This window comes from Salmo salar, chromosome 01, assembly GCF_965601325.2.
Source record: "Salmo salar chromosome 01, fSalSal1, whole genome shotgun sequence".
NCBI lineage: Eukaryota > Metazoa > Chordata > Actinopteri > Salmoniformes > Salmonidae > Salmo > Salmo salar.
This window is the reverse complement of record NC_138291.1, coordinates 32,514,242-32,528,800: the sequence shown is the minus strand read 5'-3', so window position 1 is coordinate 32,528,800 and position 14,559 is coordinate 32,514,242. Positions and strand designations below refer to the sequence as shown.

At 44.0% G+C, this 14,559-nt stretch overlaps 1 protein-coding gene across 1 annotated transcript in view; it reads left to right on the top strand.

Annotated features, from left to right (window-relative positions):
- Positions 1 to 11,293, top strand: part of LOC106600486 (leucine-rich repeat and immunoglobulin-like domain-containing nogo receptor-interacting protein 2) — a 34,396-nt gene extending 23,103 nt beyond the window's left edge. The window contains exon 2 of the mRNA XM_014191866.3: positions 8,117 to 11,293. Coding sequence (XP_014047341.1) covers positions 8,188 to 10,023 — 1,836 coding nt within the window. The 5' untranslated portion in view covers positions 8,117 to 8,187 and the 3' untranslated portion in view covers positions 10,024 to 11,293. The remainder of the gene's footprint in view (positions 1 to 8,116) is intronic.
- The last annotated feature ends 3,266 nt before the right edge of the window (positions 11,294 to 14,559 follow it).

Genomic DNA, 14,559 nt, shown 5'->3' with positions numbered 1-14,559 from the left:
TTTCTTCTCTTCTAGAGCTGCCCTGGTCACTGTAATTGCTGTTATTGTGAAGTGGAAACATCTAGGGTCAACAATAGCTCATCCGCGAAGTAGTAGGCCACACATGCTCACAGAACGAGACCGGCAAGTGCTGAAGCACGTATCTTTGTAAAAATCGTCTGTCCTCGGTTGCGACACTCACTAATACGTTCCAAACTGCTTCTGGAAGCAACATCAGCACAAGAACTGTTCGTCGGGAGCTTTATGAAATGGGTTACCATGGCCGAGCAGCCGCACACAAGCCTAAGATCACCATGCAAAATGCCAAGTGTCGGCTGGAGTGGTGTAAAGCTCTCCGCCATTGGACTCTGGAGCAGTGTAAATGCGTTCTCTGGAGTGATGAATCACGCTTCACCATCTGGCAGTCCGACAGACAATTCTGGGTTTGGCGGATACCAGGAGAACGCTACCTGCCCCAATGCATAGTGAAAACTGTTCAGTTTTGTGGAGGTATAATGGTCTGTGGCTGTTTTTTATGGTTTGTGCTGGGCCCCTTAGTTCCAGTGAAGGGAAATCTGAAAGCTACAGCATACAATGATATTCTAGATGATTCTGTATTTCCAACTTTGTAGCGAGGTCCATACAGAGGTCCATACAGAAATACAGAAATGGTTTGTCAAGATTGGTGTGGAAGAACTTGACTGGACTGCGCAGGGCCCTGACCTCAACCCTATCGAACACCTTTGGGATGAATTGGATCACCGACTGCCAGCCAGGCCTAATCGCCAGACATTTGTGCCCGACCAAACTAATGCTCTTGTGGCTGAATGGAAGCAAGTCCCCGCAGCAATGTTCCAGCATCTAGTGGGAAGCCTTCCCAGAAGAGTGGAGGCTATTATAGCAGCAAAGAGGGGAACAACTCCATATTAATGCCCATGATTTTGGAATGAGATGTTTGATGAGCTGGAGTCCACATACTTTTGGCCATGAAATGTACTTTGGACATTTGCAACAAAGAAGTGCTTTTGTCTGTAGAGAATGCAATTCCCCCAATGCTTGTGTGTACATTTATTTACATCAATGAAAGGGTGGGTAGAATAACATCATAGATGAACAATGCATCACACTTCTGTCTGTAATACTAGTATCAAAGATACACTTAGCAATATGACATCTTCATTTAACGGGATGAGCAACGAAAACAAACTTCATATCTGCCAAGACGGTCGCAATTGGCTCTTCCCGATTTGCGCCCTCTCTGGAGGCATGCCCACAATGTGAAGCGCCAACAGTGTCAGTCTTATCATATTTAAATTGTATTATTGTGGTTGTCTGTAAGCAGGAAATTGCCCTACTGTGCATGATAATACCACATTGCTGCATACATCATGCAAGGCAGAACATGGGTCTAATAAATACCCTCCAGCAAGTCCGAGCCACACAAGTTACATTTATAAGGGTACAAGGCGAGACCCAGATGCAGACACGGGAGGCAGATGGTTTGAGTCTTTGATATTTATTATAATCCAAAAGGGTAGGCAAGGGAATGGTCGTGGACAGGTGAAAGGTCAAAAACAGTTCAGAGTCCAGGAGGTACAGAGCGGTAGGCAGGTTCGAGGTCAAGGCAGGCAGAATGGTCAGGTAGGCGGGTACAGAGTCCAGAAACAGGTGTAACGCGGGTCGTATCAAGGGGACCAAGGCGCAACGTGTAGAGTGCTCATAATTTATTTTCATGAATATACTTAAACAAAATAACAAAACGACCGACAACAGTTCCGTCAGGTGACATACACTAAACAGAAAACAACAAAACGACCAAACAGTTCCGTCAGGTACTACAGACAAAACGGAAAACAACTACCCACCAAAACCCAGGAAGAAAAATCCCTACTTAAATATGATCTCCAATCAGAGGCAACGAGGATCAGCTGCCTCCAATTGGAGATCAACCCAAACAACCCCAACATAGAAATATAAAAACTAGAACTAAAACATAGAAATATAAAACATAGATAAACCCAAAACACCCCCTGTCACGCCCTGACCTACTCTACTATAGAAAATGACATCTTACTAGGGTCAGGACGTGACAACAGGCAAGGGTTAAAACTGGGAGGACTAGCAAAAAGAGAATAGAAAAAGCAGGAGCACGAGAAAAACATGCCGGTTGTCTTGAACATACAAGATGAACTGGCACAGAGAGACAGGAAACACAGGGATAAATACACCGGGGAAAATAAGTGGAGACAATCACAAGGACAGGTGAAACAGATCAGGGCATGACAATTCCAAAATAATGACTTGTAAATCAATAATTAAACATGGCTGGTGAACATTCATTCTAATTAAATAATTGGGATCTCCCTGTGCTCTCATGCATTGTACACTTGTGTCAGAAAAAGAGAAAACACAACCACTAATTGGCTGGTCATGTAACTGATCTGGAATTGAGTGGATATGGATTGATGACTACAGAAAATGGAGAGGCGGTTCTGAGAGTAAATCAAATCAAGTCAAAATGTATTGGTCACATACACCATTTAGCAGATGTTAGTTCAGATGCGAATTGCTTGTGTTACTAGCTCCTAACAGCGTAGTAAAATGTCAAACAAGTACACAAATAATAAATAATAAAAATCGAGAAACAAGAAATCAAGAATGTCAGAACAAATCCACTTAGCAAACCAAATAACACTGTGTCAGTCATCCAAATACAATCTATGCGTATATACACCAAAATATATAGTAAGAATGATACGTACAGCGGTATATATACAGTTGAAGTCGGAAGTTTACACACACCTTAGCCAAATACATTTAAACTCTGTTTTTTACAATTCCTGACATTTAATCCTAGTAAATATGCCCTGTCTTAGGTCAGTTAGGATCACCACTTTATTTTAAGAATGTGAAATGTCAGAATAATAGTAGAGAGAATGATTTATTTCAGCTTTTATTTCTACAATGTATTTTTATTTCTACAATGCAGGGGTTTTTCTTTCTTTTTTCTTTCTTTTTTCTACATTGTAGAATAATAGTGAAGACATCAAAACTATGAAATAACACACATGGAATCATGTAGTAACCAAAGAAATGATACAAAAATCTAAATCTATTTTATATTTGAGATTCTTCAAAGTAGCCAAACTTTGACCTTGATGACAGCTTTGCACACTATTGGCATTCTCTCAACCAGCTTCACCTGGAATTTGTTTTCAACAGTCTTGAAGGAGTTCTCAGATATGCTGAGCACTTTTCCTTCACTCTGCAGTCCAACTCATATCAAACCATCACAATTGGGTTGAGGTCGGGTGATTGTGGAAGCCAGGTCATCTGATGCAGCACTCCATCACTCTCCTTCTTGGTCAAATAGACCTTACACAGCCTGGAGGTGTGTTGGGTCATTGTCCTGTTGAAAAACAAATGATAGTCCCTCAAAGCGCAAACCAGATGGGATGGCGTATCGCTGCAGAATGCTGTGGTAGCCATGCTGGTAAAGTCTGCCTTGAATTCTAAATAAATCACAGACCATGTCACCAGCAAAGCACCCCCACACCATCACACCTTCTCCTCCATGCTTCACGGTGGGAACCACACATGCGGAGGTCATCCGCTCACCTACTCTGCGTCTCACAAAGACATAGCGTTTGGAACCAACCAACTCATCAGACAAAAGGACAGATTTACACCGGTCTAATGTCCATTGCTTGTGTTTCTTGGCCCAAGCGAGTCTCTTCTTCTTATTGGTGTCCTTTAGTAGTGGTTTCTTTGCAACAATTTGACCTTGAAGGCCTGATTCACGCAGACTGATTCACAGTCTCCTCTGAACAGTTGATGTTGAGATGTGTCTGTTACTTGAACTCTGTAAGCATTTATTTGGGCTGCAATCGGAGGTACAGTTAACTCTAATTAACTTATCCTCTGGAGCAGAGATAACTCTGGGTCTTCCTTTCCTGTGGTGGTCCTCATGAGATCCAGTTTCATCACAGCGCTTTACTACATTTTTGCGACTGCACTTTCAAAGTTCTTGAAATGTTCCGCATTGACTGACCTTCATGTCTTAAAGTAATGATAGACTGTCGTTTCTCTTTGCTTATTTGAGCTGTTCTTGCCATAATATGGACTTGGTCTGTTACCAAATAGGGCTATCTTCTGTATACATTTACATTTACATTTAAGTCATTTAGCAGACGCTCTTATCCAGAGCGACTTACAAAATGGTGCATTCACCTTATGATATCCAATGGAACAACCACTTTACAATAGTGCATCTAAATCTTTTAAGTTTAAGGGGGGAGGGGGGGTTAGAAGGATTACTTTATCCTATCCTAGGTATTCCTTAAAGAGGTGGGGTTTCAGGTGTCTCCGGAAGTGTCATCCAATGGCACATCCAACTGGACCTCATTCAGGACAGTTGGTTCCTCTTCGAAGTCGCTGTCCACCTGTCGACGATCACGAACCCTGCAAAACAGAAAAATACAAGAAAAACAAGCCACAAATGAATTTGAAAAACCTGTCGACGAAGTAGTCGGTCGACGTCCACGTATACCACCCCTACCTTGTCACAAAACAACTGATTGGCTCAAACATATTAAGAAGGAAAGGAATTTGGGCCTCCCAAGTGGCGTGGTGGTCTAAGGCACTGCATTGCAGTGCTAGCTGTGCCACTAGAGATTCTGGGTTCGAGTCCAGGCTTTGTCCCAGCTGGCCGTGACCGGGAGACCCATGGGGCAGCGCACAATTGGTCGTCCTGGTTAAGGGAGTGTTTGGCTGACAGGGATGTCCTTGTCCCATCATGCACTAGCGACTCCTGTGGTGAGCTGGGCACAGTGCACGCTGACAGTTGCCAGGTGTATGGTGTTGCCTCCAACACATTGGTGTGGCTGGCTTCCGGGTTAAGTGGGCATTGTGTCAACATTTTTTTACATTTTAGTCATTTAGCAGACGCTCTTATCCAGAGCGACTTACAGTAGTGAATGCATACATTTCATAAAAAAATTTTTTTTTCTGTGCTGGCCCCCCGTGGGAATCGAACCCACAACCCTGGTGTTGCAAACACCATGCTCTACCAACTGAGCTACAGGGAAGGCCGAAGCAGTGCGGCTTGGTTGGGTTGAGTTGTGTTTCAGAGGATGCACAGCTCTTGACCTTCTCCTCTACAGAGTCCGTATGGGAGTTGCAGCAATGAGACAAGACTGTAAATACCAATTGGGGAGAAAAAGGGGTAAAAAAAAATATTTACAAAAATTCCACAAATTAACTTTTAACAAGGCACACCTGTTAATTGAAATGCATTCTAGGTGACTACCTCATGAAGCTGGTTGAGAGAATGCCACAAGTGTGCAAAGCTGTCGTTAAGGCAAAGAGTGGCTCCTTTGAAGAATCTCAAATATAAAATATATTTTGATTTGTTTAACACTTTTTTGGTTACTACATGATTCCATATGTGTTATTTCATAGCTTTGATGTCTTCACTATTATTCTACAATGTAGCAAATTGTAAAAAAAAAAAATAACCTTGAATGAGTAGGTGGTCCAAACTTTTGAATGGTACTGTATATATTACACTGAGCTATGTCAAGAATCCAGTATATAAATACACAGTGTGTATAAGCAGTGTAACAAAAAGGTAATGTATAGTAGTAGATATATTAGAATGAACTACAGTATGTGAAGAACACAGTATTTTAATACACAGTATTCATATATCTCTTTATACATATTCAGTATGTCTTATATTGAGCTTGTATGAACACTGAAACATTGAACAATTGAAAGTAAAGCAAGTGAATATGTAAGATTAAACTAAGTGGACATGAGTTGTCTCTCTGAACAATAACACAGTCAGTGAGTGTGCACTCATATAATATAATTCAGAGTTTAAAAGTCTCCTTTTATTTTAACTTGTGTTGCTGGTATAAACTACAAACTCAGCAGGCAAATTAGGCTTTCACCCAATCTAGCACAGGCTTTTTTCATAATTTCTTATATTTCCTGTTTATTTTGTTGTCTCTCTCTCTCTCTCTCTCTCTCTCTCTTCCTCTCTCCCACCGTGACTCATGCGTCTCCCCTAGGCTCTCATTCGCCTGTCAGATTTTCTACAGTTTAACTGCATATCAAATCCAACTGCGTCTCTAATCCTAAAAAGCTCTATACCCTGTAGGTCTGCACTTCTGAATGACCCCTCACCCTTCTCTTCTTATCCAGACTTCTCAGGGTTGTTCTCCATTGTCCAACAATTCTAGTGGTCCAAAATGGCAACAAACATTCTGGCATAGTTTCAAGGGAGTAAGGATGTGCCAGACCAGACCAAGCACACTGGTATCCAGTCAGAAAGACTGACTAATTGACATACTGTACAGACCAATAGATACACCAGCAGAGAGACAGACAGTTAACTTGATAGACTGATAGAGACAGATACAGACACAGACTTAGTCTCACTGACAGATTGTCGGAAAGACTGATTAGCACACAAACAGACACACACACACACTCATGTACACAGACAGACAGACAGACAGACAGACAGACAGACAGACAGACAGACAGACAGACAGACAGACAGACAGACAGACAGACAGACAGACAGATAGATAGATAGATAGACAGACAGACAGACAGACAGACAGACAGACAGACAGACAGACAGACAGGTACCTGATAGGTAAAGGCAGAGGGATAGGAAGACCCAGACCCAGACAGGCTTGAAGAAAGGCAGATAGATACCCAGAGATACTTAACAGACCAGCAGACGGATAGGCAATCAGACAGCTCGACAAATAACCAGGCAGGCTGACAGTTTCGAGACACTGTAAACTCGACGCTTGCGTGTTAATGAAGCAGAGATTTAAAATATATTCAATGCATGTTTTGTGCAGACCTTGAGAATATTAAAAAACGAGTCCTCTTTTTTTCATTTTTTTTTTCATTAATTTGATTGGCAGACCACATAGAGCGGATGGGAGGGAGGGTTTGTGGTTGCTATGGCAACGGCCTGCTCTTTGTAAAAGGCTACATTCCTGGTATCTGATGTGTCTGTGTCACAATCGATAAAACACAGCCTGTGGGGATTGGAGAATATAGAGAATGGGGCTTCTTCCAGGGCAATGACGGCGAGAGAGAAAAGGTGTGAGGAAGATGTGTGAGAAGGGAGGATAAGAGAACAGTAGAGTAGCAGCAGCAGAAGCAAAGAGAGAAAGAGAGAGAGAGACAGATAGATACTGAAGAGAGGGAGATATATAATAAGGGAGAGCGAAAGGGTGGGAAAGAGAGAAAGATGGTAGTGAAGACACCAGAGCGCAGCTCTTCAGAGTCGGGGAGAGGAATGAGTGGTGTGTGTTTTTGCGTGTGTGCATGACGTGCGTATGTGCGTACTCACCCATCTTTTCAGTGAATGTGTCACTCACCTCAGCGGCAATGTGCACGTATGTCTGTCTTTGTGCTTACCATCTGCTCACCTCGACATGGTTTTGTGCTAGTTCATTCTTTTAAAATTGTAATAGGACAGAATAACCTGAGTAGGATCCATAATAGGCAAGGTTTATAGAATACACAACAGATGTATTCAGGCAAACGTCTCAGACCATCTGCTATGCTAACAACTTGTTGACCAGGAGGCATTTTCTTATCCCTATCCTTCTCTTTTTCTTCCTGTGGGAACAGAGCAGCCCCTGGTTCAACTCCCGTCTCCCGCCTCCTTGCATATCCAATAGGGTCTCTGCCTCGTCTCTGAGGTGCGACCAGGGTCAGTCCTGGCCACAAGCATTGTAACAATGTGCTCCTGTTTTTTTTTTTTACATGACAGATACCATGTCCTATTCTGATGCAGCTGAACGTCATAGCACATTTTTCCATGAAGCATATTGCTTTGTGTCAATGCACTTGATTTGATTTGAATTTCATTTGACAAAAATCTGCTGATAAAGGAAAAAAGTGTTGATAGTGTGATAGGAAAGAAAGTGTTAGAAAGGATGGAGTGAGAGCAAGAGATGGGGAACAGGTGAAGAGTGACGGAAGGTGGGGGGAAATCTTTGTTGGCAGTAATGCTTTTTTATAACAAACAGTGCTATTTTGCATGAAAATTCATATTAGGTATTCTAATGCGCTGCACCTTGTGTGTGTTTTTGTGCTGCAGGGCTGTACCATGATGGTGGTCTGCATGGATACCAAGCTGTGCCGTGACAGAGGGCAGCGTGGGTAAAAGTCATGCGGCACTCTGCCCTGTACCACTGCTACCCTCTTCTGGGCGGGGCTCTACTGCTCCTGCTGGTTAGCTGCGTCCTGGGTTGCCCCGCTCGCTGCGACTGCTCCGCCCAGACCAAGTCAGTCAGCTGCCACCGCAAGCGACTGCCTACCATCCCCGAGGGCATCCCCATTGAGACTCGGCTTCTGGATCTGAGCAAGAACAAGCTGCGGAGCATTACACCGGACAACTTCTCCTCCTTCCTACAGCTCGAGGATCTAGACCTCAGCGATAACCTGATAGGCGAGGTCGAACCGGGCTCCTTCAAATTTCAGCTCTCCCTGCGCTCGCTGAACTTCCACAGCAACCTCCTCCAGCTGGTCCCCGCCGGTGTGCTCTCTGGCCTTGCCAACCTCACCAGTCTGGACCTCAGCCACAACCGGTTGGTGGTGCTGCTGGACCATGGCTTCCAGGACCTTCGGAGGCTGATGTCCCTGGAGGTGGGTGACAATGAGCTGGTGTTCATCTCCCAGAGGGCCTTTACTGGCCTGCTGGGCCTACAGAGCCTCACCCTGGAGCGCTGCAACCTGACTGTTGTGCCCACTGATGCCCTGGGGCACCTACACAGCCTGGTGGAACTCCACCTGCGCCACCTGGGCATTGGTGCCCTGAAGCCCTACTCCTTCAAAAGACTTCCCCACCTTCGCCACCTGGAGATTGACTACTGGCCCTGGCTGGAAGTCTTCCCCGCTCTGTCGCTACACGGTCTCAACCTCACCACACTCACCGTCACCAACACTAACCTGTCCTCTTTTCCCGGCCCTGCTCTACGCAACCTGCCCTACCTCACGCACCTAAACCTATCCTTTTGCCGCATCCAGCACATCCAGCAAGGGGTGCTAGACAAGCTTCCGCGACTGCAAGAGTTGCACCTGCGAGGGGCTCAGCTGGCTTACATTGAACCCCTGGCCTTCCTGGCACTCCCAAACCTGCGTATGTTGGATGTGTCGCACAACCAGCTGGACTCTGTGGAGCAAGCTGTGTTTGCGTCCCCTGACAGCCTGCAGACGCTGCTTATGGGGGGGAACCCTCTGGTGTGCGACTGCCGGCTCCTATGGCTGCTGAGTGGCCGGAAGCCACCCTTGCTGCAGCTCCCTGACCCCCAGCCCGAGTGCAGTGCTCCTGAGCGCATCCGTGGGAAACCCTTGCGGGACCTCAAGGAGCCGCTGGTGTCACGGTATGTGACTTGCACCAAGCCACGGATCGGGCTCAACACCACCCAGCTGCTGCTGGCAGACGAGGGGCAGCCTGTCTGGCTCAACTGCATAGCAGACGGGGCTCCTCGGCCATCCATGGCCTGGGTGACGCCACACAGACACTATGTAGCAGCCAAGAGCACCGGGAGGGTGACAGTCCATACCAACGGCACCCTGGAGATTAAGGCTGCGGAGCTACACGACAATGGTGTGTACCTGTGTGTGGCCAGTAACGCGGCGGGTAATGCCAGCATGTCAGCCTCGCTGGCTGTGAAGAGCCTGGGCATCAGCGATAGATTGCTCTACACCAACAAGAGCGGACTCCTGGCGGACTCCAACGGGACCTGGGCCAACGGCACCCTCCTGTACAATATGACAAATCCCATAGACCTGAAGACCATCATCATCTCCACAGCCATGGGCTGCCTGTCTTTCCTGGGCGTGGTCATCTTCTGTTTCCTCCTCCTGTTTGCCTGGAGTCGTGGGAAGGGAAGGCACAAGAGCAACTTCGACATTGAGTACGTTCCCCGCAAATCGAATGGGACAGCAGCGGAGGCAAATGAGACAAGCGGGCCCAGACGAGTCAACATGAAAATGATTTAAATTTACAAACGGACCAACACATATGATAGTAACAAACAAAATACAGTGCATATCATTTTCAAAGTTTTCTTTGATACAGTGGAGTTGTGAAAATGAAAGTGATGTACCGATATAGTGGTGTTGATATGAAGGTGATCTAGTGATTCAGTGGACATGTTGATATAATAGTGATCTATGATACTGTGGAATTGTTTATATAAAATTATGTTATCATACAATACACTGGATATAATACTATATAGCCCACATATCAATGAGAGTGAGGCAGTGATACAGCGCTGGGCCTGTGCTACGCTGTTGATGTGATGACTAATGATGTTGTAGACTCGGCGTGACACCAAGGTGAGAAAGGAAGTCTCTGGGAGTGACAAGGGAGAAGTTGAGATGACAGTGGTGCTGTCATTGCTCTATCATGTCTGGAGTAAATTGTGTCTAATAACCATCTAAGCAGCAGGTGTGTTTGTTGAGTAAAATGTAGTGTTACGTATGTTTGTATGCACACGCAAATCACTACGAACAATATCCAAGAGACCTGCTTCATAAATATTTTCAAGTAGGCCATTGTTCCCCTTTGTACCACCTCAAGATATGCATTGCAGGATTTTGGCAACTCGAGCTTCAACTCAAGGAAAATGTATACACGATATTTACAACTTCAAGTGGGATTTCAGCTAAAAGCACTAGAAGAACTCAAGGTATCTTCCTGCTGAAGAAATAGTAGCAGTTGAAAATTTTGGTTATTGCTTGGAAAAAAACACAGATGATAAATATCTTATGTTAAATCCCCTTTTATTACCTTATAAATCAATTGCAGATTTTCCTGCCAGCAAAATCCCCTGATGTAATGTAAAATAAACGGTCAGTGACTAGACTAGACACAATAGCAAAGATTTACTGGCCGATGTCCCCTTTGAACAGGACAAATCTCAGCCTGGTGAGTTATGGGTGGTATTGTATCCCCTCTCATTTTCTTTGGCCCCAATGCTTCAAGCTGGCATGTCCCGAGGCCTCTCTTGGGTTAAAATAGGTTTCTGGGTATTTCATTGATGGCATTTGAAAGTTGTGGTGTTTTTGTTGAAATGTTTTAACTGTTGAAAAAAAAGTGTATTAAAGAATAACATTAAGGGCAACTCTTTGTAAAAGCAGGGATGTAGGTGTCAACATGTGTGATCCAGTTGTGATACAATGTTAAAGGTTGTTTAAATGTTTTCATATGATAAATTTATGGGTATATTTTCAAACGGAAATAAATCGTAATCATATAGCTTCATGTGGTCATTCATATTTTGTCATTTTGTCACGACCGTCGTCGCAATGAGACCAAGGTGCAGCGGAGGATGTGTTCATCATAAAGGATTTTAATAAACGAATGAACACTACAAACAAAACACAAAAAGAAATGACAGCCAAACAGTCCTGTCAGGATTAACACAAACCTAGACAGAAAATAATCACCCACAAACCCCAAAGGAAAAACAGGCTGCCTATGTATGACTCTCAATCAGCAACAACGAACTACAGCTGTTCCTGATTGAGAGCCACACACGGCCAAACCAAAGAAACAAACCAACATAGAAAAATAAACATAGAACGCCCACCCATGTAACACCCTGGCCTAACCAAAATAGAGAACAAAAAACCCTCTCTATGGCCAGGGCGTTACACATTTCCAAGACATATCAGTACTTTCATTTTTACTTGACATCATACACCTAAACTGTATGACAGTGTAATAGCAAACCAAAGATGTGCAGACTCCTTAGCTAAATGTAAACTAGAAACTAACATAAGGTGTGTTGTTGCAAGGATATAGATAGGTTGTTGTAGCGATCCTATGACGCAGGCCAAGGAAAGGTGACAAATGGGTATATATTGTTTTCCCACCAGATGTTTAATTCAACACTCTTCTAAAACCACACCTAATATAACCAACGACCCTGAATCTCTCCGTCTCCTGAAACTCAGATAAATGCAGTTCCTGCTGACGTTTTCATTCAGCACCCTTCTCTTTACAGAGATCTGGTAAAACACTTGATGCTATCACGTTAATGGTTAAAAGTTGTTCTATCTTTGGAGAATGCACACAGGGAATATTCAAGAAGACAAGATCAAAGTCCCACCTATCTGATTTTTATCACTTTTGTTGCAGTTGTTTCTCCACAGCTTGTCAAGGAATGAGTGCTCCAGTAAAGAATACGGAGAAATACCACATGGATAATATGACTGTCTCATATCCGTAGGCCATTTCTCTTAGATGAAGAGGATTTACTAATCAGTGCTTTAATGATTGGTGCTAACACAGGCGCCTAAGCATCTGTGGATCATTTGAGATGCTCTGCTTTGTGATCTGGAGAGGAAACATTATGTTATTAGCTTTATTTTATGCCTGTAATTAAACTTGGCGTCTCTACATGGATTATAGCAAACATATTGTGCCAGCAGTAAAATAAATTCAATTGAAAATAATGCAGGGAAACGTTCCAAAACCACTTCTTAAAGATTTTCTATAAAGAGCCAGAGCAAATAATATCCCCTACAACACTAATGGCATCCATTCTGATAATAGCACAGCAGCCAGGCAGAATTACATCCTCATCTCTACTTAGAATGAGGCCCCAAGCATCATTAGCTTGAGCATCCTACTTAACCATGGGTCTAGACCACTAACCTCACTGCTTCCCTTTGCAATTCCCCATTAAAACAAGGCAAGTGTCAGTAAGACGCACACTGTGAAAGATGAGAGGAATAAAAGGATCGAAGCGCATCGCATCATACATTGACGTTGTTATATCAGAATGTGAATTCACACCCGAGGAAAGCACAGGAGGGAGAGTCCACTATGACGTCATCAAGCCCGGGTTCTTACTCCTTGAGCACATTAAATCAGGATGATTTCCCCCTCACTAATTACCTTGGGCTCCGAGACTTTAGGACCCCATTGAGTGTCACTATGAATACTGAGAGAGAGAAGAGACAGAGGGGGGGGGGGGGGGGGGGGTAGAGAGAGGTAGAAATGGTAGCACGGGAGGCTACTGAGGGGAGGACCATTCATAATAATGAATGGACTGGTATCAATGTTCCAGCCATTACTATGAGCCCGTCCTCCCCAATTAAGGTGCAACCAGCTACCTGTGGATGGTAAGGCTAGCCGTAAGGCTATGGTGTTGCAGAGGACTACAATCACCTTAGGGATGAACACGCCCTGGCTGTGTGAGAACATAACCCTGTAGGCAACTGAACAACGGGCTGTATTTAGATAGGCATCATAGTGTGATAGCTATTAGATAAATTGAATATACACTGAGGGTACAAAACATTAAGAACACCTTCCTAATATTGAGTTGCACCCCAACCCCCCTTTTGCCCTCATAACAGCCTAAATTTATCAGGGCATGGACTCTACAAGGTGTCCAAAGCATTCCACAGGGATGCTGGCCCATGTTGACTCCAATGCTTCCCACAGTTGTGTCAAATTGGCTGGATGTCCTTTGGGTGGTGGACCATTCTTGATACACACAGAAAACTGTTGTGTGTGAAAAACCCAGCAGCGTTGCAGTTCTTGACACAAACAGATGCGCCTGGCACCGACTACCATACTCTGTTCAAAGGCACTTAAAACTTCTGTCTTGCCCATTCACCCTCTGAATGGCACACATATACAATCCATGTCTCAATTGTCTCATGGCTTAAAAATCCTTCTTTAACATGTCTCCTCCCCGTTAACTACACTGATTGAAGTTAACAAGTTATATAAATTAGGGATAATAGCTTTCACCTGAATTATGTTAAAATGGCGCCGAAGAGGATGGCTAACATTTTACATGCTCCTAACCAACTGTGCTATTTTGTTTTTAGTTTTTTTGCATTGTTTGTGATTTATTTTTTAACTTAGTTTGTACATAATGTTGCTGCTATTGTCTCTTATGACTGAAAATAAATTCTGGACATCAGAACAGCTATTACTCACCTCGAACTGGAAGAAGCTTTTTCCTTTACCGAGTCCGACAAGAAGGATATACTGCTTTCCTGGGAACAGGCTCAAATCCCCGTCATTTGCGTGAAGAAAAGACGGCGAAAAAAGGGGGCGGAGGTCGGGCTGCCTTCTGAGAATTCGTAGGCGAGCGAGTAAACTCCCACTGCCATCCGTTCAATTGGCTAATGTGCAATCATTGGAAAATAAAATTGATGACCTACGATTAATATTATCCTACCAACGGGACATTAAAAACTAATATCTTATGTTTCACGACGACACGGATAATATAGATCTGGCGGGATTTTCCTTGCACCGGCAGAACAGAGAAGCTATGTCTGGTAAGACGAGGGGTGGGTGTGTGTGTCTATTTGTCAATAACAGCTGGTGTGCGATGTCTAATATTAAAGAAGTCTCGAGGTATTGCTCACCTGAGGTAGAGTACCTTATGATAAGCTGTAGACCACACTATCTGCCAAGAGAGTTCTCATCTATATTATTTGTAGCCGTCTATTTACGGCAACAGACCGATGCTGGCACTAAGACCGCACTCAACCAACTCT